Source organism: Rhineura floridana, chromosome 11 (assembly GCF_030035675.1).
Source record: "Rhineura floridana isolate rRhiFlo1 chromosome 11, rRhiFlo1.hap2, whole genome shotgun sequence".
NCBI lineage: Eukaryota > Metazoa > Chordata > Lepidosauria > Squamata > Rhineuridae > Rhineura > Rhineura floridana.
Window position 1 is genome coordinate 37,361,420 of NC_084490.1, and position 24,322 is coordinate 37,385,741.

General features: G+C 40.1%; 1 protein-coding gene across 5 annotated transcripts; it reads left to right on the forward strand.

Annotated features, from left to right (window-relative positions):
• Positions 1–278: 278 nt before the first annotated feature.
• On the forward strand, positions 279–21,338 carry LOC133366096 (olfactory receptor 14A16-like). Of its 5 annotated transcripts, none has more exons than XM_061588807.1 (5): positions 279–916; positions 13,958–14,066; positions 16,053–16,121; positions 17,432–17,571; positions 18,122–21,338. In XM_061588807.1, exons 4-5 carry the CDS (start codon positions 17,569–17,571, stop codon positions 19,103–19,105), a joined length of 987 nt encoding a protein of 328 aa, XP_061444791.1. In that variant the 5' UTR covers positions 279–916; positions 13,958–14,066; positions 16,053–16,121; positions 17,432–17,568; the 3' UTR covers positions 19,106–21,338. The 5 variants fall into 5 exon arrangements, with proteins under 5 accessions (XP_061444791.1, XP_061444793.1, XP_061444794.1 ...); XM_061588809.1 differs by having other exon boundaries at positions 13,963–14,066; XM_061588810.1 differs by lacking the exons at positions 13,958–14,066; positions 16,053–16,121; positions 17,432–17,571; positions 18,122–21,338 and adding an exon at positions 7,474–13,631.
• Positions 21,339–24,322: the final 2,984 nt, after the last annotated feature.

Here is a 24,322-nt window from a genome sequence, read left to right on the forward strand (position 1 = left end):
ATTTCTTGCGTTGAGAAGGTTGATTGATTGAGGTAGAGTTTTTGAAAGAGTCTTTGAGGGGGTCATCCTTATTTCCCTTACATGGAGCAGCTTTCATTCCCAGTGTAGTATTTGGAAAAAAGTTTATAGTTGCTAGTGTCAGTGTTTTTAAAAAGGCATAGGATTCACCACAGAAAGATTTCATTGAATTCAGCTCTTCTAAAACCAATAGCAGGAGAGCTGGCAGCAGAGGGTGATAAAGCTTCCATTGTATTCACCTCAGTCGGCCTGTTCTTGTTTGGAGATGAGGGTGTAAGCAGGGAGGAGGGAGAAGGTTGTTGTTGAAAATTCAGACAGCTGGCTTGAATGTCTCCAGCTAATGCGTCGGCTTCTGCTAGTTCAACATTGAGCAGAGTTGAAAACGAAACCTCTCTTGTCAGAAGAAAAGTGTCAATATGACTTATTGACCAATCCAAGGTCGTCGGGGGCGTCGTAGAATGGTGTTCCATATCCAAGTTTCTTTGATCTTGTGTCTGAGTGAGATGTTTTGGAGGAAAGAAGGCAGTAATTTTCGGCTGAGCGGCTTTATGAAGAGGAGATGACTGTGGCTGCAGTTGCTGGCTGGCTGCCAGTGCTCTACTTCTTTGCCTCGTCAAAACCATTTTGTCAGTATACTATACTATCTCAGTATACTATCTCAACTCGTGGGAACAAAATGAGTTGGGGTAGTTTAGTTTGTAAAAATATTGTTTGTTAGTCTAATCCACTGGTTCTGGAGCAGTGCCTCCCTCTGCCTTCATGCAAGTCCACGCAGCCAAAAAAGGAGACCAAGCGTTTGCAGAAGGGGGAAGGCAAAATCCTATCTATGCAGCTGGCAATTGGAAAGAAAAACACTGCCGGCTACAGCAAACGTGATGATCCGGGCCAGTAGAAGATGGTGAGTAATTTAAAAATTTTGTTTGTAAAATAGCGGTGGAGCAGATAAAATAATAACTTCTTACGGAGCTTAGATTAGAAGGGCTGGGTCGTGGCCGCCATCTTGCTACCACCATTTTAAAAAATGGATAGTGGTGGTGAAGAACGGAGTGGAGAGGGAAAGGATCTGGAGGTCAATAACATGGATAAAGGAGGAGAAGTAGGCAGCAGCAGAATGGAGATAAAGAACTGTGGAGGTGAAAGATGATGTGTGTGAGAGAGAGAGAGAGGGAGAGAGAGAGAGAGAGAGAGGGAGGGAGGGAGGGAGGGAGAGAGAGGGAGGGAGGGAGGGAGGGAGAGAGAGAGAGGGAGGGAAGGGGAGGGAGGGAAGGAGAGGGAGGGAGGGAATACTGTGTTTGCGCTTGGCACACAAAGTGACCTCCACTACCCTTTCTGGCTACTGTGCTGCATTTGCAGTATTTTAATTTTTTTGCATCTCAGGGGAAAATGTTCGCTTGAGTGAGTGGCAGGGCAGGGTCTGGGAGGTGGTTAAGTGAGAGAAATTATGCTGGCTGGCTGAGTGGGGGGGTTGCACTTGGTTTGACATGCAAAGATCTAAGTAGTGGCCTCAGCCTCCCTCCCCACCACCCTTACCAGCGGAGAGACCACCATTGCTATCTTATGAATAAAAATAATTATTCTACTACCTCTGTATGTGTTTGTTTATTTTTAATGTTGTTTTAGGCTACTTAGATGTGCAGCAGCCAAGGCCACACCTTGTAGGCTTTTTTTAAAAAGTAACTGAAATGTAATTGTAGTGATTACTTTGGAGGAGAAGTAAAGTAATCAGTTACTTTCAGAGCAATTGTAATTGTAACGGTAATTACTACTTTTTTGGGCCATGTAACTGTAACTGTAATTTATATCTTTTTAAAAGTAATCTTCCAAGCTCTGACTATTTCTTACATCTGGTACTATAAGGCAGAATGGGCACCCCCTGGCCCTCTAGATGTTGTTGGACTCCAATGCCCATCAGCCTCAGCCAGCATGGCCAATGATCAGGGATGATGGGAGTTGTCATCCAGGAACTTATGGAGAGCCACAGGATTCCCATCCCTGACTTTATTATTGTTGTTGTTGTTGTTGTTGTTTATTAAATCTCTCTGTCTTCAAAATGTCATAGAGGACATAATCTTGGAAGACTATTTTTTTTAAAAAAAATTGAATTTACAAACATATTCTGCAAATTACTTACTGAGCATCAGCTGATGAATGGGATGTTTAATCATGTTTTCTGTAGATTTCAGATGCATGAGACAGTTCTTCATGATGAACTGTCTCGTGTACCAGAACCAAGTCAGAGTGAACCTCCTACTCATCAGGCAACTATTTTTTTGCTTTTTGTAAGGAATGCAGCCACATCTCTACCTTCCTCACTCCTGACAGCACATATTACATCAGATTTGAGGTACGTGGGCTTAGCATGTGGCATATTGCCTCATGGGCCAAATGGGAAGTCCTAGTGAATTAAATTTGGCTAATGGGCTGGAGGTTCTTTGCCTCTGCTATAGATTTTCTAAGGGCATTCTATCCAAACCCAAGATCTGCCAAGATGAGCAAGTTAGGATCTAGTGGATCTCCAGCTCAGCTGGGTGACTCTTGGCTCAGCCAGGCTACACTGGTTTAACTTGCTCGTCCTGGCTCAACCAGAGCTGACGAAAGACTGGCATAATTTATGCTGGCATAAACCCTGAATAATGGGTATTCTGGAGGAAATGGCAGAGTCAAGAGGGGGGAGGAGCTTACACTGTCTCCTAACTCCTTTCAGTTCAGTCATGTGACCTGGCACCCTGGCTGAACTTATACTGGCACAAAAGGTGATGTAAGTCAAATTCTATAACCTTGTTTTCGCTCCAGCAGGCTTGGGCCAGATAAGCAGGCAGCAGCCTCACTCCTGAACAGGGTTTGGATCTAGCATAATTTGTGCTGGCTTCCATGACTCAGAACTGTTCTGTAATTCATAATTATTTTGTGCAACTCTTCTAATTAATTTGTTATCCTTATTCCCAGGTATCTTATAGGTTTTTGTTTCCAATTATATCCAAAACTTTCACATATCCCCCCCCCATTTTTAATAGATATTTAGAAAATACAGTGGCCAGATTACTGGCTGGTGTTCCCTTTAGAACTCATATAACTCCTGTTTTAAAACAGCTACATTGATTGCCAGTTTGTTTCAGGCCCAATTGAAGGTGCTCACATAGTGTTTAAAGCCCTGAATCACTTCAGGAACAAGTAACTAAATGACCATCTGCTTCCCTGCAAAGCCTCCTGGGTGTTAAGATCAGCAAAGGGGGCCCTCTTGATAGTTCTACTGTCTTGAGAGGTCTGAGGGTGGGGGCCTGGAAGGAGGGCATTTTCTGTGGTGGCTCCTAGGTTGTGGAATTCCCTCCCCACAGAGGTGCGTCTGGAATCTTCAATAAGTAGTTTCCACTGCATTCTTAAGATGCACGTCTTTACCTTGGCGTTTGACACGTTAGATATGTGTTTGCGGGACCCACCATATGCAAGTGACGGCAATCTATCTTATCTGTGTTAATATTAAATTTCAAATTCTAACCACCTGGGAGCTGCTGGCGAAGCACAGACAACAACAATGCAGACTAGTTGGATTTAAGCAATCCAAAGTAGACTATGTTGTTATGAGTTTTTAGATACATTCTATAAGCAAAGGGATATGATAGATGGATATCTAAAATTGATTGATATCTTTGAAAATAATACCCATTTTCTTATTATTAGTAAATGAATGGATATAATAATGTGAATCTTTATAAATGAATAAATAAAAAGGAAACAAGTCATGAGCACACCCCTAAGAATTATCATTCCATATAGGAGATGAAATCCCATGTGACGTGAAAATGCCTGCTCAGACCTTCTATAATCTGGTATTCTGTGGAATGTCTTTAAATGTAATCAGTAAAATACACTCCTCCCCCAACACACATAGCTATCCCTGAGTCTTTTCTTCTGAGATTAATTAGACTTTTGGGAGCCTAATTGGGATTGACTCCCAAATCTATAATCTCCTTCCCACATCAGCCAGTGCAGAGTACAATAACAGAGACCAGCTCTTAAAACAGATGTGGATGGAGAAGCACATGTGAGTGATAAATGGAGGCAATGCCAAATCATATTGGGTGGCTAAAGACAAACAGCCTGATAAGAGATGGGAAAGGAAGATATAATCAAGGATCTACTCCCTCAAAACAGCTCAGTAAGTCTGTTTACATGGTTTTGTGAAATGTACATGAAGTTTTGTATAGATGTCTTTGAATATTAGTCAATATTTTTTCTGACACTGCATCACCATTGTCTAGTGGGACCCTGAAACAAAATATTTCCATGTGGAACAGAGATGTGCAAATGATATGGATGAATTCCTGTTGAAGAACTGAAGCTGGGCTGCTTTTGACGGATTCATGGTTTGTGTGAGCTGAAGCAGGATATCTTCAAAATCCTTTGATCCAAATCAAGGGCTTCTGAAGTGCATTGGGGAGCTTTGGAGTTTCAGATGTTTCAAAAGGTTGCAGGCAGTATGTCTACACAAATTGAAAAATGTCTAACCAAACCTGTCATATAAGGAAAACCGCTGTGTGGGAAGAGGGAGAGCTGGTTAATGACTGATAGGTCTCAGTTCTTATCAGAGGAACTTATTTTAACAAGGCTCTCTAATTTCAGTTCTTTAGAGAAAGGATGCTGAAGCCAATCTCATCTTCTTTTTGTTTATTCTGTGCTCTTTCCTAGTGGCCCTTGCTTGACAAATGCTTCACATTCAAAGGAAAACTGCTGTGTGGGAAGAGGGAGAACTGGCTAGTGACTGATAGATCTCATTTCTTATCAGAGGAATTGGTTTTAGCAAGGCTCTCCAATTGCAGGTGTTTGGAGAAACAACACTGAAGCCAATCTCATCTTGTTCTTGTTTATTTTGTGCTCTTTCCTAGTGGCCCTTGCTTGACAAATGCTTCACATTCAAGTCTTCTGCCTCTGTGCCACATTCCCGCACAACCACTCCTATCAAAGGAGCTCTGCACTTAGTTTCTGTAACTTTTGTTGCCAATTGAGCAGAATGCAAGCTTGCTACTGTTTCCTCTCCCCATTCATTCTAACTCCCTAGCTGATGCACCAATTCTTCTGAAAATGTGCATGTTACATTCCTAGGGGCAACTCTACAATGCATGCCATTTCCATAAATACACAGGGAAGAAAGCAAAACATTTGTAGTTCTACACCCACACACAAACTAAAAACCACCTAGCACAAAACCACCTGGGCCTATTTGTCTGCAATTTGGTGAATGTTATCCTTCAGGAGGGTCTAATATGCCTGCAAGGTTCTTGCAAATCTGACAGGGGAAAAAGAAAAACAAGCATATATTTTAATTTCCCTATTTATGTTGAATAGAGAAGGCATGAAGCTTCATTTTTCCAGATCAAGATTCAGATCCAGAGTCAAATTGGACAGCCCTCAACATGCTTTGGATTTAATCTTTCTCTTTTTGGAATCACCCAAGTGGAGGGCCAACTTAATTTTATGATTGGTGCAGGTCTCTAATGTGGGATAGTTCAGGGTTCCAGCCATTCCACTATTTTCCCCCTATTTATTTGTACTATAGTTAGACAACATTCACACTATACATTTATTTCACAATGATTTCACTTTAAACAATTCTCAGGCTACATTCCACTTTATTTCACTTTAAACAGTTATGGCTTCCCCCAAAGAATCAAAGGAAGTGTAATTTGTACAGGTTGCAGAGAGTTATCAGGAGACTCCTATTCCCCTCCTCCAGCTACAATTCCCAGAGTTCTCTGGGACAAGGGACTGACTATTAAACCGTACTAGCAGTTGTAACTCTGTGATGGAAATAGGGGTCTTCTAACAGCTCTCAGCACTTTTCACAAACAACACTTCCCAGGATTCTTTGAGGGAAGCCATGACTTTTAAAGTACAATAATAGTGGAATAAATTGATGCTGTGAATGTGGCCTCAGGGTAGTTTAACAGGCAGTTCCTCTTCCTAGAAAACTCTGGGAATAGGAGTCTCCTAACAGCTCTCAACACCCTTTACAATTTATACTTCATAAGATTCCTTAGAGGAAGTCATGACAGTTTAAAGTGGAATAATAGTGGAATAAATGTATGGTGTGGATGTTGACTTGGTCAAGATTCCATGATAAACTAAGTTTGAATCGTTATTTCATCTGTTTTGTTTTTCATTTTTGATTTATTTAGTAGATGGGCACATTTGTGCCCAGTCCTAGCTACATTAAGATATCAATGTCTACATTGATCTCATTGAGCTGCCACTCTTCACAACCTGGGTACCTTTAAAAATACCTTATCTGCCTGAAACAGGAAGTGTCCTATCCAGACAATGAGGAGGGTTTTTTTAATCTCTCCTATCAATTTATTTTGCTTGCCTTCATGTTCCAGAAACTCAATTTGCTTCCCCCTCATCTAGTTTTCAAAACTGACACTCTCCCCCTATTCTGTGCTACTGAATTATTATGGGGATATTATGGGGGGGGATCCTTTGCCTTCCTTTTAACATCTTGAAATCTCAGGAGTCCCTCAAGTCAACCAATACTTTTCTTTTGTGTATGGGTACTGTGATTTCCACTACAAAATGTAAGATTCAGTTCAATATTAATTAATAGATTATGAAGTAACCCCTCCTGAAATATTTCACCTATCTTGTGGATTTCTGAAAATTTCTTTGGACATTTTGCCTGACAATGAAATTCCAAGTTAATGTTAGGATAAATCTGATGATCACTTGTGGTGTACAAAAATTGCTTGAGAAATTTGACTAATCTTGTCATATGCTTTGCTTCTTTCAGAACGACTCATTTGCTTTCCCTAGAAAGGAAAGCCCAAGTTCATTTGGAATTCAATTTAGTAATATTCCTTGGCAAATCTAATATCTAACCAGTTTTAGCTGCTAGGTTTTTTGAGAAACCACAGGATGGCTGTTGGGAATAGGGAAAGAAAGAATAGCCCCAAATATCTGCTTGCCTTTTACCACCCTGGAAGACTAAAAATATAGTTGTATAGAGGACAGCTGGAGATTAAATATAGTTGCCTCAAATTGACATGAAAACTGAGAAGGAACCAACAGCAACAACAAATGCATGCTTCCCCCTGATATTTCTACTTTGCAGGCTTATTATATCGAGGCTTGGAAACATTGCCATGCTAAAATCCATCTGTTTCATTCCATGGAAGGTACTACAACATGGGTATTCCAAGCTTGATGAAATCTTCTTGGTCACATTTATGAGTTTGCCCCCCCCCTTTTTAAGTGTATTTTCCTTCCTTCCAGCAGCGATAAATGATCTCAACAAAACAACCAAAGTCCATCCACTTACCACACTGGCTTACCTCTGTGGATGCTTATTCTCCCCCTTCTCTCTTCCACAATGGCTTTGTCTTCCCCACCTTCCCACAGATTCCAGAGAAGCAGACAACGTCTTCTTCACCTCCTTTCTAAAATGGGTTTCTCTTTGTTTCACAGATATCAAATGTGCAGGCAATGTCCAACCAATCCTCAAGAGTGACTGAATTCCTTCTCCATGGCTTCTCTGATATTCAGGACTTGGAGACATTCCATTTCATTATTTTCCTAGTCATTTATTTGATGGCCCTCGTTGAAAACCTTCTCATCATAACACTCATCATATACAGCCATCACCTTCACAAACCCATGTACTTCTTTTTGGCCAATCTGGCATTCCAAGACCTGGGTTCCATATCTGTTTCAGTCCCTAAATCCATGGCAAATTCCCTGATGAACACCAAGACCATTTCTTACAATGGATGTATCTGCCAAGTTTTCTTCCTTCTCTTCTTCAGTGCATCTCATTTTTTCCTGCTTGGCATCATGGCATATGACCGCTATGTTGCCATCTGCAATCCACTGCGGTATGAGACTGTGATGAACAAGAAAGCATGTATCCAAATGGCAATCAGTGTATGGCTTATTGGGCTTCTCTATTCTGCAGTATACACTGGAAATACCTTTGCAATAGACTTCTGTTCCAATGATATCAATCAGTTCTTCTGTGAAATTCCAGCACTATTTAAGATTGCTTGCTCTGATTCGTATCTCATTACATATTGGGTTATCTGTGTTGCTGCTCCCCTGCCCTTTATCTATCTTGCTTTAATAGTTTTTTCATATGTTCAGATCTTCAGGGCAGTTCTAAGAATTCCTTCTGTCCAAGGAAAGCAAAAAGTCTTCTCAACTTGCTTGCCACACTTTATTGTAATAACCTTATATTTTATAAGTAGTACATTTGCCTATTTAAAGCCAAAATCTGGGTCTGTATCCACCATAGATCTGGTGCCTTCAGTGTTCTACTGCATGTTACCACCAGTAATGAACCCATTTATCTATAGCATTAGGAACAGGGAACTGAAAATGGCATTCTGCAAATGTATTGTCAATCTTTTGGCTCATTTCTTACCCAATTATCATCAACAAGGGCATGGACTCTAGGAACTACCTTTTTTGTTTCTGAAATGTTTATTGAAACAGTTCTAAATGTTTACATATTTTTTTTAAAATGTCATTTTAATTTTCTTCATTTTTTCACTGACCCTTATCTCAAATCACGTTTTTTGCCTCCAGATAAATCTAAACGTTAAGTAAACTCATGTGCCAATTAGCTACTGTTTCATGTTCTTCCAGTGAATGTTTGTATTCACAATGCTTTGCCCAGCTGCTTGAAGAAAATGTGTGTCTGGTGTAATTCCTTAATAAGGGATTGTAATGGGCTTCCAAAATTAAAATTTAATATGTGTTGTTCGGTATTGACAGCTTAGCTCTGGTTTACCCAGGTGTGCTACCAAGCCACAATAGGATGACTTCTGGTGAGATCTGTTGCCATATGTAGCTTTCTAAACCTGTTGCTATCTACTGCTAGAGCCAGGAAATGAGTGTTTGGTCACTATGCCTCTCTTATCCCTGAATAGGGACAGAGAAATCTGTTTCTTTCTACTCTCTCTTTGTTTTGCCTTGCTTGTCTGTTATTCTCCCCTGTTGCTTTCTGATGGGAAGTTCTTAGTTATTTTTAAAACCCTACCTAATAAGATATTATTTTCCACAGGAGTTATTATGTAGAATATGCCACTCTGCCACATTTGGTGGAGAATGAATTTTCTCCCTCTTTCTATTAGGCCAGAGTGGAGGCTCTATGAACGGAACATATCCGAACCTTGGGGAAGTCCAGCCAATTATTGGGCAGTTGGGCAGCAGAATATAAGTCTGATCCTCTCTAGTCTTTCTGCATTCGGCACAACAACCTAGCTACATCCACACACCCCAACTGTGTTTTAAATTGCCTTTGCTAGTTTCTCCTTCATGGCGGGCTGAGTAGGATTATTTTTAAAAAGTTATTGGAAGGCTACCTGATTGACCATGGATCCTGCCTTTTTCACCTAGTCTAAAGGTCCCCAAATCTTTTCACCCACAGATCACTTGATGATTGCCTAGGCTCTTGGTGGACAGCTTAATGATTTTTCTGTCTCTGATGTGCTGTGCTGGAAGCTGTATGATTTATAATTGTATTTTTACATACAGTACATGGCACGGACCACCTGAGTGAAGCTTGCAGACCACTGATGGTCCATGGACCCCTGTTTGGGAACCAATGGCCTACTCCATACTGCCTCTTACCTGGGAGATCTATATGGGCTAATTTGGTTAATTTGCATCATCAGTCATATCTGGCAGGTAAAGATGCATGGCTCTTTCCGTTTGGCAAGCACCCTGAGGCATCTGGGGGATGAAGAGCATTTTCACTACCTACCTCTGATTAGGAACATAGGAGGCTGCATTACACTGAATCAGACCCACTCGTCCATCTAATTCAGTATCGTCTACACTGACTGGCAGGAGCTCTCCAGGATTTCAGACAGGGACACTTCTGGGAACTTCTGCATGCAGATGCTCTACTACTGAGCTGCTCCCCAAAGGGATTGCCAACCAGGTCAAGGGGAAACTGGAAGGGAGCTGCCTTTGCATTGCAATCAAAATTGTATTTATTTATTTATATGTGCACCTGCACCCCACAAGATTGATGCTTCTGCTCACTGAGCAGAGGCACTGATCCTGTGGGGAACAGGTGCTAGTTTGCAAGCAGCTTTTCTGTTACTAGTCTGACTGTTGAATATAAGGAAAGGAAAAGCAGGAAAAGGAAGGAAGGGGATTTTCTAGTGCAGGAGAAGAAAAAGCACCTGTTTTACTGAGCTCTTCCTCCGGAACACAAGGAATGCAGTGCTTAAAATGACAAATGGGACCTGTAACCAGGGATGGGGAAGAAATCTGATCCAGTTTGCATTTAAAGCTAAATAGAACAAATGTGCACTTTCCAAAACAATATGAGAAATAAAACACAGTCATCCTTCAAGATGCCACTTATCCAAATTTTTCAATGCAGTTCTCCAACCCAACAATATTAACAAAAATGCACATATTGGGAGGGAATGTGCAGGGAAAAATATTTATTTATTTATTATATTTTTATCCCTCCTTGCCTTGAAGGAGCTCAAGGTAGTGTACATGGTTCTCCACCCTATCCATTTTATCCTCACAAGAGCTCTGTGAGGTAGGTTAGGCTGAGAGACCGTGACTGGCTGAAGTGTCACCCAGTGTGCTTTGTGGATTGGGGGGTGTTGAACCCTCGTTTCCCACATCTTAGTCCAACACTCTAGAAACTACACCACAACAGCAACTACAATTTAATGTTAGATTAGTGAAAATAACATATAAAATGCATTATAATTAGAGAAATTACTTGCAAAAAGTGTACATTAGTCAACAACTGCTTACATAAATGTTTATTAGGAGAAATTTGCACTAAAATGCAGAAGAATTTTCCTAAGGGCTTTTTAAAAATAAATAAATCACAAATTGATGCAGGAATGGGGAGAACTGATTTAAGGTTTGAAAAATGAAAAAAATGAGGTAACTGAAATTGACAGACCTATCCAGCCCTACTTCCTAGAGATGACACAATGGGTGTGAGTGTGGGAGAGCACATTGGCTGTTGCCAGGCACAGTAACAGGCACCAATTGGGACTGCAGAGCCTAGAGTGCAGATTCATTTTTTGGCCACACTATCCTAGTGACTGTGGCTTTTTGGTAGTTCCAGCTCCTTAGCCATATTTAAGAAGGCCATCTGTCTAGACAATGAGATAATATTCTCTATTAGTATTAGTATTTTTCAATCTCTATGTCCTCAAAATACCATAGGTCTTGGAAGAGGGCTATTTAAAAAAAATTAAATGTACAAACCTATTATTCTGCAAATGTAGGGAGTTTTCTGGGTCTATAAAACTTCTACCTGTTCTTTTGGTGGTCCTGTTTTGCTTCAAAACTGAAAAGTCATTTTCGTTTGCTATGACAATGGTACTAGATCTGCTGACCTGTATATGCAGTCCAGCCCATGAATACATATCTTACACATATGTTCACAGCTATATACAGTTGGGGACTTCTACTGGAGAAGATTGAAGATGAAGTTAGCAAGAGCTGATAAATGATTATCTCAATGAATATAAAGGTCTATTTACATAAAATGATAGACTGCAAGTACAATCGTATTGCACCTTGAAGCGGCAGTACAGAAATGTAAAGTCATTCCATTCTACCCTGGGATCCTGAGAACATCCTGAGATACCATCTTATCAGGAGGTCTGTTCTGCACAACATAGGAAATTGACCTTTAGTGTGGCAGCACCTACCCTGTGGAACTCCCTCCACTTAAATATTAGACAGGCACCATCTCTGTTATCTTTTTGGCGCCTGCTGAAGACTTTCCTCTTTCAACAAGACTTTTAAGTTGAGACCTTATCCCAGTCTGCTTCTGTGTTGGAATTGCTTTTTAATATGTTTTTAAATCTTTTTTAAAAACAATATGCTTTTTAACCTTTTTTAAAGATGTCTTCAAAGCATTTAAAAAAATGTTTTAAAGTTGTTTTGTTTTAATGTATTTTAGGGTCTGTTTTTATGATGTTTTAAAGGGTTTTTAGTGCTTTTGTTTGCCACCCTGGGCTCCTGCTGGGAGGAAAGATGAGATATAAATCAAATAATAAATAAATAAACATTCCAAATATAGTTGAAAAATAGAAAGAGTTTTCCTTTTTGATTTAACACTGACTTGTGGTATCTGGAAAAGTCTTGACTAATTCTAGGAGAAAACAACAAATATGTGAAGGTAGACCAAACCATGTGTGTTTTCTCTGTCAATTATTACTCACTGGAATTGGGTTGGCTGTCAAAGTGAGTTTATAGCGGCCTACACGATAAGCAGAAAAGGGTAGAGAATCTTCTTAAGTCTTGCTCGTTTCTCAAACTTCTCTCTACAGTGAAAGATCAAGTCTGTCAGGAAGTTTAGAGCAGCCATGTTAAAAGGCAGGCATGGAATTCCAGGCTGAGAAGTGGGAGGACAGGGAGCAGAAGCAAAGATAAGGGATATAGCTAAGCTGAAGAAATATTGAATGTGAATGATGTGGAACAGACTCTTGTGCAGAAGACTGAACAGAGTGGGAATGTAGAGGAGCCCAGTTCTAGGAAAAAGTCTTCCTGATGGGTGTTAACATTAACAAAAGGGTTTTAAGGGGACTACTGAATAAAAGTGACATTAAATGAGAAAGGAAACAAGAAATGAAAATAATGAACTATCAGCAGCAATTATAATAGAGCTTTTCCACTGAAGAGCGGCAGGGAGGTTACGAGGGTTCTCTGTCCATTCAGAATTCACAGCCAGGTGACTGAGGGACTTTCATCATGGTTAGAGGTGGACACATTTCCCAAGGAATATAAACTTATTATTAAAACAATTAGAGATGGAAGGTGTTTGCTAGTGGATGCCTTATTGTTATGGTCCTAGCATTATTCAATAAGGGTGTCCATTTGCATTAAATGTGGCAGACGTTCTAGGGGTATAATTAGGCTTTTGCACTTACATGAGGTTCATTTTTTCAGGGTCATTCCTTGTGCAATGACAACTGTGGAGCGGATATTTAGTGAGAATCACCGCAGCTTCCCTTAATAGGAGGATACTTAACTTGAACTACAGCAACTATCTCTGATGTTTTTCCAATTCCACCACACTCATTGTTCAAAGCAAAGCCAAAATAAATACATAACTTTGGGGCATGTGGAGAGTTCTAATTGGATTGACATTCTTCAAAAGAAAAGCCAATCATCATCCTCTCCCCACACCTCAACCAACATGCCTTTTAGTCATATCAGTACATATTAATATCTTCAAGCCATCATGTGTTTTGCAAACAGGTGATGAATCTGAGTGAAACACCAGTGCTAGACATCCTTACAAGCACCAGAATTGTATATGCGAGACTATGGAGAAGCAACAAAAGCCCCTCATAAATGTAACTGATTCACAGAATATGGGAACTGATATACAGTAAATTATCTAACTGACTCCTCTACTGAAATATTCTACGAATTATATAAAAAAAGTTAACAGCTGGGTTCCAGCAATTCAGTATATTATCCACCATTGATTTTAAATAGATTAGGAAGAGATTTTATGTTATTACGAATTTGAAGGAAAATAGATAGTAAAGAAATGGAAACATGTTGATGGAAACTTAAACATCTGTGTGTGTGCATGCGGGTGTGTGGGCGTGTTTAATTTGGTATTATATTGGTGGTGTAATGTGAGTATTTATAAATGAATAAAAAGAAAAAGGAATTAAGTGATGTACATGACTTGTAAATTGTCACTTAGGTGACATGGTAACCTTTTTAACTTTCTCATGTGACATGGTAACCTTTTTAACTGAACTTTTTGTCACTGGTTGTTCCATAGAAATGTCTTGACAAATAAACAGAAAAACACACACCACATACTTCTGAGGGTTTTTTGTTTTGCTTTGTTTGCTTCTGAGCTTGATTAGACTCCTGGGAGGGAAGGAACTAGGAATGGATAAAGTTCAGTGTTCCATCTCTTTTCCACCTCCACCAGTGCAGAGAGCAATAAGCGCCCAGAAATGAACAAGGAACGCAATTAGAGATGAAAAAGGAACAACAAATATGAGATGAAATAAACCAGGATCTGCCCACAAAACAGCCCGGTAAGTCAATTTTCTCATGCTACTTTTGAATTAGCTTATTACCTTGATGAACGATTTATCACCAGTTAATTAGGGATACTCTGGTCAAAAGTCTGCAAGGTTCAGGTGTGTGGGGAAGTCACCATGTTACCAGGAGCTGCTCTATTTTGTTCAATGAAGAGAATGCTCCTGCCGTGCACACTCTCGTTCCACACAGGACATTGAAGGGAATGAGGGCAGGCACAGACCCTTGTTGATTGTGCATGTTGGAAACCTGACATGGAAAATGCGACTGGCTGACGAAGATCACTGGAGTTAACTGTTGGGAATTCATGTTTGGTATCTATTTTTGGATTTGGGGAGTGGAAAGGGGCTGTGGTGTCATCAGGGCAGGTTTAGGGTGCAGAAGTCCAGGCTCCCACTCTGCAGAATGAGCAGGAGGGTCCTCAAATACAACAGGACTGATGCACCCATTTTTGAAGTTATTGAAGTAATGTAGATTTAGCATCTAAAGAGCCCTATCCCATAGACTAAAATTCCCTAACAGTGGAATGAAAAGCAGTCATTATTTAAAATAGTCTTCAACTGTGTTTGTCATTCTGAGAATAAATTATTGCAGAACAAAGTTTTGTGATCTTCCACACACAGCTGTGTAAATACAGAGCAATGCTTCAGTGACAGAAGCAGTGTGGATGGTTGCCATTTTTGTTGCATCAGACACCTCTGAACAATGGTTATTGCAAATAATGTTTATTGAAGCCTCCGCTGCTGTAGAATGGACAATAAGATTCAGGGAAATGTCTTCTGAACGATGCTTGATGTTTTCTGACACTGTATTACCACTTAACAAGTGAAGATCTGCACAAGTACAAATGTACTGCTGAGGGCTTCCATACAGGGCTGCTACTCCTCCACTCCACTCCTTTTCACCCCACTTCCCTTTTATTTATTTCCATGAGTCGGTCAGCATCCTATGCTCACTTACCAGGCTCAGACCTCCTTGGCTGTTTTGGTTTTTGCTTTCTTTCTCCTTTTGGTTTTTTTTTGGGGGGGGGCATAGGAATAGGGTGGATGCACTAGCATCATTAAATTATTTAATATCTCCATTAATGTCTATGGGCAGCTGTCTCTTCTGTCCCTGAGGAAATTGAAAATTGAACTAGTTATAGATCTATCCAGATTCTGATTCCCCCCTTGCCCTTTATAATGCCTTCCTGTTCCAGCCACTTCATCCTGTCCTTCCACCCCTAATCTGGATGTCACTCCCCTGCCATGTTATTCCATGGTGTTATGATGATGATGATGAAGTTGAGTTGTTGGTATTTTAGAGGGTGGTGTCACTTTTTTTTTCTCTAAAGATTTTTTGAGCATTTAAAAATGTTGGGATTACCCCAAGTCTGCCAATTTCTGAGAATGAACTTCCAAGTTCATCACAGGACAAACCGGGTGATCACTTTTTGTGTGCATAAATATCCTGAGACGTTTTGCTTGTCTTGTCAACATTCACTTACTGTCTCTCCAAGTCCTTCAGATATTTTTTCCCTTACAAAGTGCAAGTGCATTTTGCATTCCAATTTAGGTGTAACTGATGTGAAAACTGATGTTTAAACACTTTCAGCTATAAGGTTTTATGAGAATCCATGTGAGGTGGGGATAGGGAAAGGGAACAGCCATTTAGAATCCAGTTTCCTTTCACCTCCACAGAAAACTGTTGAAAGAGTTATAGACAGGAGAGCTAAAGGTTAGTCATAGGTGGTTACAACTGAGGCAAACCTAACACCCTAGAAATAAGACACAAAAATAAAGCCAGTTTCACTTTTGGTTACTTCTCTTTTTCAGGTGAAAAACAAATAAGAGACTAGCTTACTCAAAACCATTGGGTGACTTTCTTGATAAGGATTACATCATTGGTGTCACAGGTCTAATAATATCTATCTACTTGATCACTAGGAGGACTTCCAGCTTCTTTCAGATACATATTTTCTGTCATTGTGTTTTTCTTCTCAGCCTCTCCACCTTTCAAATGTTCCTGGTTGCTGAGCCCTTTTGGCTGATGGTGCTTCTACTTAATGCCAGGTAATAAGAACATGGTCATCCATACTTTGATTGTGGATGAAGGGGCCAACCTGGCATGCATCACTGAGACCTGAGGGGATGAGCTCATTAGGTCTGACTTAACTCAACTGTGCTTGCCTGGGTACTTGATGCAGCACCAGATCAGACTGGAGGGGGGGGATGTCACAAATTTTCATAGGAGTGTCATCACTTGATCTTTGGGAGTGCTTATAAGGTTGACATCTGGTGATGGTCCAGAGAGACAGACTGGGGATGTTGCTGATGTATAGACTACCCTGCTGCCCAGTGGCCACACTTAAAGAAGCCATTTCTGAACCCAGTGGTTTAGAATAATTTCTGATCAGTTACAAAAAAAAATCTTTCTAGGGAAGATGATGAAGAGGGTCATGGTAGGGCAACTGTAGGTATTGTTATATAGACCCATTCAGATTAGGGTTCAGGCTTTGCCATGGAACCAAATTAACCTGGCCATCCCGATGGATGGCATCTATTAAGAATGGGACAAGGGAAGTGTGATGTTGCTCCTTCTTCTCAATCTTTCTTCAGCTTTTGATGCTATGATATTCTCCTAGACCAGCTCCATGGGATGGGAATTGGGGGCACTATATTACAGAAATTACAGTTCTGCCTGAAAACTAAGTCCAGAGTATCACTGGGAGAGTGTTTTTAGTTCCTTGGTAGTTATGCTATAGAGTGTTGAATGTTATTTGACAAGAGGTCTTCTGTATCTTTAAAAGTTGTGCAGGGGGAAGGGAGAATTCCACCTTGTGGTTTTTCCCATTACAGAGTTGCAAGGACACCTGCACTTGGCTGACTTTCTCTTCTCCTAAAGATACAGGATCAGTCTCAGGCCATGGACGTGGCAACCTTAATATGAAACTACTGGAAGGAATTATTAGGAGACTTGGTTCAAATTGCCATCAGCATGCTGATGACACTCAGCTCTATTTATCCATAACATCTGAGTTAGGAGAGGCTGTGTAAGCCTAGGATTATTGCCTGGATGAAATGGTGGGCTGGATGAGGGAAAATAAACTTGACTCAAACCTTGGAAGATGGCGGCCCTCTGGGTAAGTGGTTTCTGTGTCCAAGAAATTGGCCAACTACTTGCCCTGGACAGGTTCACAGTTTGGGTGTGTCACTGGAGACCCAGATGGCCTAAGTGCCTAGGAGCACCTTTTGTCAGCTTCAGGTGGTATGCAAGCTGTGACCATTCTTGGACTGGGATAGATTGACTGCAGTAGTCCAGGCATTGATAACTTCAAGAATGTATTACTGCAATGTGTTTTATGTGAGGTTTTTTCTTGTAGTTGCTCCAGAAGCTATAGTTAATGAAGTATGCTGCAGAAGCATTGCTGAGAGGAATGAGACGCTGTCAGTACATTACACCTCTGCTCAAAGAACTGTACCAGCTGTTAATTTGTTACCAGGCCATGTTTAATAAGTTATGGTAAGTATATAAAGTTGTCAACAGCGTGGGACCAGTTTATTTGAAAAATTGGTTTGCCACATGCATGCTCACTCTACTGCTGCAATCTGTGGAACTTACACTTTTACATATCATGTTTGTACTGCATCTGCGAGGAATCAATATTTTACTGTGATAGCACCCATGCTCTGGGAATCCCTACCTATTAACATCAGGGAGGACCCTTCGCTATACTGTTTGAGATGCCTGCTAAAAATGTCTTTGTTTTGGCAAGGTTACACAGACATGTAATTTTATTATGTCTACTTCTAAAAATATTTTTGTTGATTTTGCCTGGGTTTGTGATATTTTACACTATTTTATGCAAACTGCTCAGATATCTTAGTTTTTCATTAAGTAGTCTATACATTTCGTTAAATTAAGAAACAAAAAAAACCTTGTTTATCAAGCAAGAAATTGTTCATTAGACAAGACCCTAGGGCAATCTACATGACCACATTAGAGTGTCTCCATCAAAGCCACTTGTTCCCCTCCACCTCCTTTCTAAAATGGAATTTTCTTCTTTTCACAGAGACCAAATGTGCAAGCCATGTCCAACCAATCATCAAGCGTAACTGAATTTCTTCTCCGTGGATTCTCTGATACAGAGGAGTTGCAGTCTCTCCATTTCATTGCTTTTCTAATCATTTATTTGTTGGCCCTTATTGAAAACCTTCTCATTATCACAGTCATAATTTACAGTCATCAACTTCACAAACCCATGTACTTCTTTCTGGCCAATCTTGCATTGCAAGACCTGGGCTCCATATCTGTCTCAGTCCCCAAATCCATGGCAAATTCCCTGATGAACACCAAGACCATTTCCTACAATGGATGCATCTGCCAAGTTTTTTTCTTTGTCTTTTTCACTGTATCTCATTTTTTCCTCCTTGGCATCATGGCATATGACCGCTACGTTGCCATCTGCAATCCACTGCACTATGAGACTATGATGAACAAGAAAGCATGCATCCAAATGGCAATCAGTGTATGGATTACTGGGCTTCTCTGTTCCGCAGTATATACTGGAAGTACATTCACAATAGAGTTTTGTTCCAATGATATCAATCAGTTCTTCTGTGAAATTCCAGAGTTATTCAAAATTGCTTGCTCTGATACATATCTCATTGCATTATGTGTTCTTTATGTTGGTGCTTCTGTGGCCTTTATTAATCTTATTTTAATAGTTTATTCTTATGTTCAGATCTTTAGATCAGTTCTCAGAATTCCTTCCACCCAGGGAAAGCAAAAAGCCTTCTCAACTTGCTTGCCACATCTTATTGTAATATCCTTATATTTTGTAAGTGGTACATTTGCCTATCTAAAGCCAACATCTATGTCCCTGTCATCTATGGATCTTGTGGTTTCTATGTTCTATTGCATGTTGCCACCAATCATGAACCCATTCATCTATAGCATTAGGAATCGGGAACTGAAAATGGCATTTTGGAATTTGACTGTCAATCTTTTCCCCCATTTCTTAGCCAATTTTCATTGGTCAGATGATGGATTTTAGGAACTATCTTTCCATGAAAACAAAATTCTAAAATTGTAAAGGATAGATGAAAAATATTTTGAATCCATTATTTTTCTGTTAAATGTAACCTTTTGGAGAACACTTTTGCAAATTGACTATATCTATATGTTATAAAGTATGGTGAATATCCAAACAAGTCATACTCTGAGTAGACCAATTGAAATCAATAAGCACAATTAACTTTGTTCATTGATTTTAATAGCTCTACCCTGGATATGACTTAGTTGGATAGAAGCCATTATTTTCTATTTAGTCATTGGCCTTGATGTTTCTATGCTGTTTTGCACATTGGAAACATTTTGGTTCATTTGCTTGTTTTGTACTTATTTTCTTATACACATGACATGTAAACATGCCCTATAAAGGACAGATTTCCACAACTAGGACAATGACTTAATTGGTTAAACATGATTGTCCTTGTACTCATATGAAGTAGTGGAGATGGCACCAAGTGAAGTGGCGTTTATGGATTCACAATTTCCAAACCTTCCTGCAAACAAACATTGAAATCCAGCTTTCGCTGTACAAATGGCAGACTGTACCTGAGAAAGAAAAAAACTGTTTCTGCCATGAGAGACAAGAAGGAGCTTCTGTGTTGGATCTCAGGCAGGGCAAATTCATACTTAACTGCATGTACTTTTATTATAATCATAACTAAAATTGTTTACTGTGTATGCCTACCAAGATCTTGCTGTGATCTTTTCTAGTGCCATCCTGTGTGTGCTTGTTTTCATATTCATTATTTATTTATAAAATATTTTTATATTGCTGCATCATAAAAAAGCAGCTTACAACAACCATATACTGAGAGTTGTGGGTTTTTTTAAAAGGTATTAGCAAGGAAAAATAGCAGAGATGTGTACAGTGCAGAAAATAACACAGCAGAGTCTTTTCCAACTCCCTTCTCACTGTACTCAAACTTTTTTTAAAACAGCCATTTTGATCTCAGTGTTCCTCCATCCCTGTTTTACTCAAACCTCTGTTGTAAATTGAAGTAAAAAAGATGGAACCACTGAAAAACCCAGAGCTTGGAAGTATAGCTATAAAAAACCAATTACTTGTAATTTATTACTTTTTTGAGGGATGAGTGGGTAATTCTACATTTTAACTGTAATAGAACGAGAAGTACTTTTATTACTTTTGAGGAGTAATTGTAAAGTTTCCAGCATTACTTAGGGGGAGAGTAGGGAAAGTCTTCTGCTCCTCTGATTTGTGGATGAAAATTATGTGCCTCAAACTGGGCTTCTCTGCAGCATCACTCTTCCCCATGCTCTGTGAGTGGGTAGGAGACAACGAGGGAGGAGGTGGAGAGCAAGATGGGGTGGAGTGAAGAAAACAATTGTTTTAAAAAATGGACAGAGGTGGAGAAGAATGGAGTGGAAGGGGAAAGGAGCCAGAGGGCAAGAACATGTATAAAGGAGAAGGAGGCAGCAGCAGAATGGAGATAAAGAACTGTGGAGGTGAAAGATGAAAACATGTGTGTGTGAATACTGTGTTTGCACTGAGCATGCAAAGCGGCCCTCCCTGGCTACTTTGCTGCATTTGCAGTATTTTAACTTTTTTGCATCTCAGGGCGAAATGTTTGCTTGGGTGGGTGTCCCTTAGTTGGTGGCAAGGCAGGGTCTGGGAAGTGGTTGAGTGCGAGAAATTATGCTTGCTGACTGTGTGTGTGGGGGGGGTTGCACTTGGTTTGACATGCAAAGATCTGAGTAATGGCCTCTGCCGCCCTCCCTGTCACCCTAACCAGTGGAGAGACCACCACTGCTATCTTATGGATAAAAGAAGTATTCTACTATCTCTCTCTGTGTGTGTTTATTTTTAATGTTGTTAGTGTGCAGCAGCCAAGGCCAGCACTTTGTAGGCATGCTAGCTTTTAAAAAAATAACAAGTGTAATTCTAGTGATTACTTTTGAGTAATGGTAAAGTAATCTATTTCTTTCAGAACAACTGTAATTGTAATGGTAATTTATTCCTTTTTAAAAGCAATCTTCCAAGCTCTGGTTTAGAACAGCCACTTTTTTCCTTTCAGTGTCCTTCCTTTCTTGCTGTTCTTAAACTTCTCCCATTTCCATTCCTCAGCTGCCTCATGTGAGAAAGATAAAGGATGTGGAGCCCTCCGATAGTATAGTACCATAGTTTTGTATTCAACATGAAGTTCCAGATTCAATGCAGTAATTTAGAACAGGTATTTTATTAACAAGCAAACAACCATTTATGTGCAAATTCCATCCTTAAACTTCTCTAACTTAACAAGCTAACTGACAGACAGATCTATGAAGGACTAATGTAAACTTAATTTCATTCAAAAGAAGAATTCCACCAACACTATTTCCAGAGCTTGGAAGTAACTAGTTACAAGCAACGAATTACTTGTAATTCATTACTTTTTTGAGTAACAAGTGGGTAATTCCTTTACATTTTGATTGTAATAGAACTAGGAGTGATTTTACTACTTTTGTGGAGTAATTGTAACATTTCCAGAATTACTTTTGGGCATTACTTGGGGGGAGCAGGGGAAGTCTTCTGCCCCTCTGATTTGTGGATGAAAATCATGTGCCTCAAACTGGGCTTCTGTGCAGTGTCACTCTTTCCTCATGCTCTGTGGATGGGCAGGAGGCGACGAGGGAGGAGGTGGAGAGTGAGATGGGGTGGAGTGGAGAAAACAATTATTTTAAAAAATGGATAGTGGTGGTGAAGAATGGAGAGGAGGGGGAAAGGATCCAGAGGTCAATAACATGGATAAAGGAGGAGAAGTAGGCAGCAGCAGAATGGAGATAAAGAACTGTGGAGGTGAAAGATGATGTGTGTGTGTGAGAGAGGGAGAGGGAGAGAGAGAGAGAGAGAGAGAGGTTTAGGTTTATTGATAAAATGTATATAGCCAAAGGCTGTTACAAAAGCGCAAATCATATCTGTACATAAAACTATAATAAAACACTCAGTTTTTTTCGCTAGTAAATATAGCTACAGTTATTAACATATCTGGCTCTGAGTTCCTTTGCTGCCAAAGCGAACTTGGCTGTAGATAATACAATATAGGGTTGTACAGAGGATAGTAAGAAAATCACTTTTTGAGACCTATTGAGGCCTTTCGTCAAGACGAACAATGGGTTTAAAAAATTTTCTCTTGGGGCAGAAAACATTGGGCAGACTAACATATAATGTACCAAATCTTCAGGTACTCTACAACCAGCTATGCATAATCGATCATCATTTGGAATTCCCAGAGCTTGGAAAAGTTACTTTTTTGAACTACAACTCCCATCATCCCCAGCCAGCATGGCCACTGGATTGGGCTGATGGGAGTTGTAGTTCAAAAAAGTAACTTTTCCAAGCTCTGGGAATTCCAAGGTATCTGGCCTGCAAATACGCTGAGGGCATTACCTGGAATCTCAGCTCGGTGTATGCTCTACGTAGAGGGGCCTGCGTAAGTATATCGAAATAATTAGGACATGTACGATTTGACATAATAAGTGGAAACCATTTGAAAAATGGTGAAGTGTCAATCGCTGCTCTATCTGATTGTAGGCCATGCTCATAGATCAAATTACGTAGCGCCTTTGGATTAAGGTTTGTGAGAAGGGTGGGCATCAGAAGGTATTGTAAACCAAGAGGAAAAAAATTCGTCGCCCATCCACCACTTTCCATCTGTTCCTCCCAGCATATTTTTACCAGGGAGGATGAGTCCAGCAACGAAAGTTTTTTCCAGTATCGTAAAAATGATAAATCGAGTCTAGCCATTAAGGAAGGGGCATTTAGTTCCATTCTGACATGGGGAGCTGGAGTACTTTTAGGGAGGCCCAAAATTTGTTTGAAAAAAGTATTTTGGATTGGCTCGAGAGTCAGCCTTAATGGGCGGCCCCAGATCTCATTTCCATATAGGATTGTGGGAAGAAACTTGGCTATATAAAGATTAAGCATGGGTCTTACTAATTGTCCTCCTTTTGAGTAAAATATTTTTTTAAATAGACCCAAGGTTCTGAGCACTTGTAATTTAATATGCGTTAGCTGATGGGACCAATGTAGTTGGTTATTTATATGTATTCCCAAATATTTGAATGAGGATACTTGGTCTATAATGTGGCCGTTTATTCTCCAGATGGTACTAGCCCTGCTAAATCTCCCACAGACCATAATTTTGGACTTTGAGTAGTTAATTTTCAAGGATTGGGAGTCACTATACTCCTGTAATGCCAAGAGCAAACGTTTTAGACCAATTTTATTTTGTGATAAAAGGAGTAGGTCATCAGCATAAAGTAGAACGGGGACCTTCCTATTCTTAATCGCTGGAGGAAAGAACACAGAAGAGGCCATTACTGGGACTATATCAATGATGAAAAAATTAAATAAAAAAGGTGCCAGAATGCATCCCTGTTTGACTCCTTTTCTCATTTGAATTTTTTGGGAAAGCGTGCCACTGAATCCGAGGCGTATTCTTATGACTGTATCATGATGGAGAATTTGGAGGAGCCATAGAAGCCTTTATCTATGCCTGCATTTTCTAGTTTCCTCCATAACAGAGAGCGGTCGATTGAATCGAAGGCCACGGCAAAATCAATGAACGCTAAGTAAAGGGAGTATGACAGACTCTTTTTAACTTTTCCAATGAGATGGTGTAATATAAACAGTTGGTCTATTGTGCTGGCTCCCTTCCTAAATCCTGCTTGAACTTCAGATATAATAGAATGTTCCCTATCCCAGTCACGGAGTTTATTTAATAGATAGCGCCCATAGAGCTTTGCCGCTATATCTAGAAGGCTAATAGGTCTATAATTTGATGGTATAGTAGGGTCACCCTTCTTAAATATGGGGATCACTATGCTCGTTCTCCAGCCCTGGGGAATACATCCAGATTTATTAATTTTAGTGAATAAAGCCGCCAATATAGGGCACCAGCATGAAGAATAGGCTTGATATAAGTCTGGAGGAATCATGTCTTGGCCTGGGGCCTTCCCCAGGCGTAGAGACTTGATTAATTTGTCAATTTCATCTCCAGAAACTGGGGGCCATATTGGAGAATCTGGACATAGGAACGGTAAGCTCTGACTTGATGGTGTTAGATCGCCAAATGTAGATTGAAAGTATGTGACCCATGTGTCTGGAAGAATCGGGGGGATTGGGTTAGTAGATTTATCATAAAGGGAGGTATGGATCAAACTCCAAAATTCCTGTTGGCTTCCTTGACGGGCTACCAGACCC

Bases quoted from the DNA above. Each gene is read 5' to 3' on its own strand.
- LOC133366096 (XM_061588806.1), top strand. From the start codon at position 4,127: ATGGGAAAGGAAGATATAATCAAGGATCTACTCCCTCAAAACAGCTCA. The intron at 4,175-7,473 runs GTAAGTCTGTTT...TTTGTTTCACAG, and splicing joins TACTCCCTCAAAACAGCTCA to ATATCAAATGTGCAGGCAAT.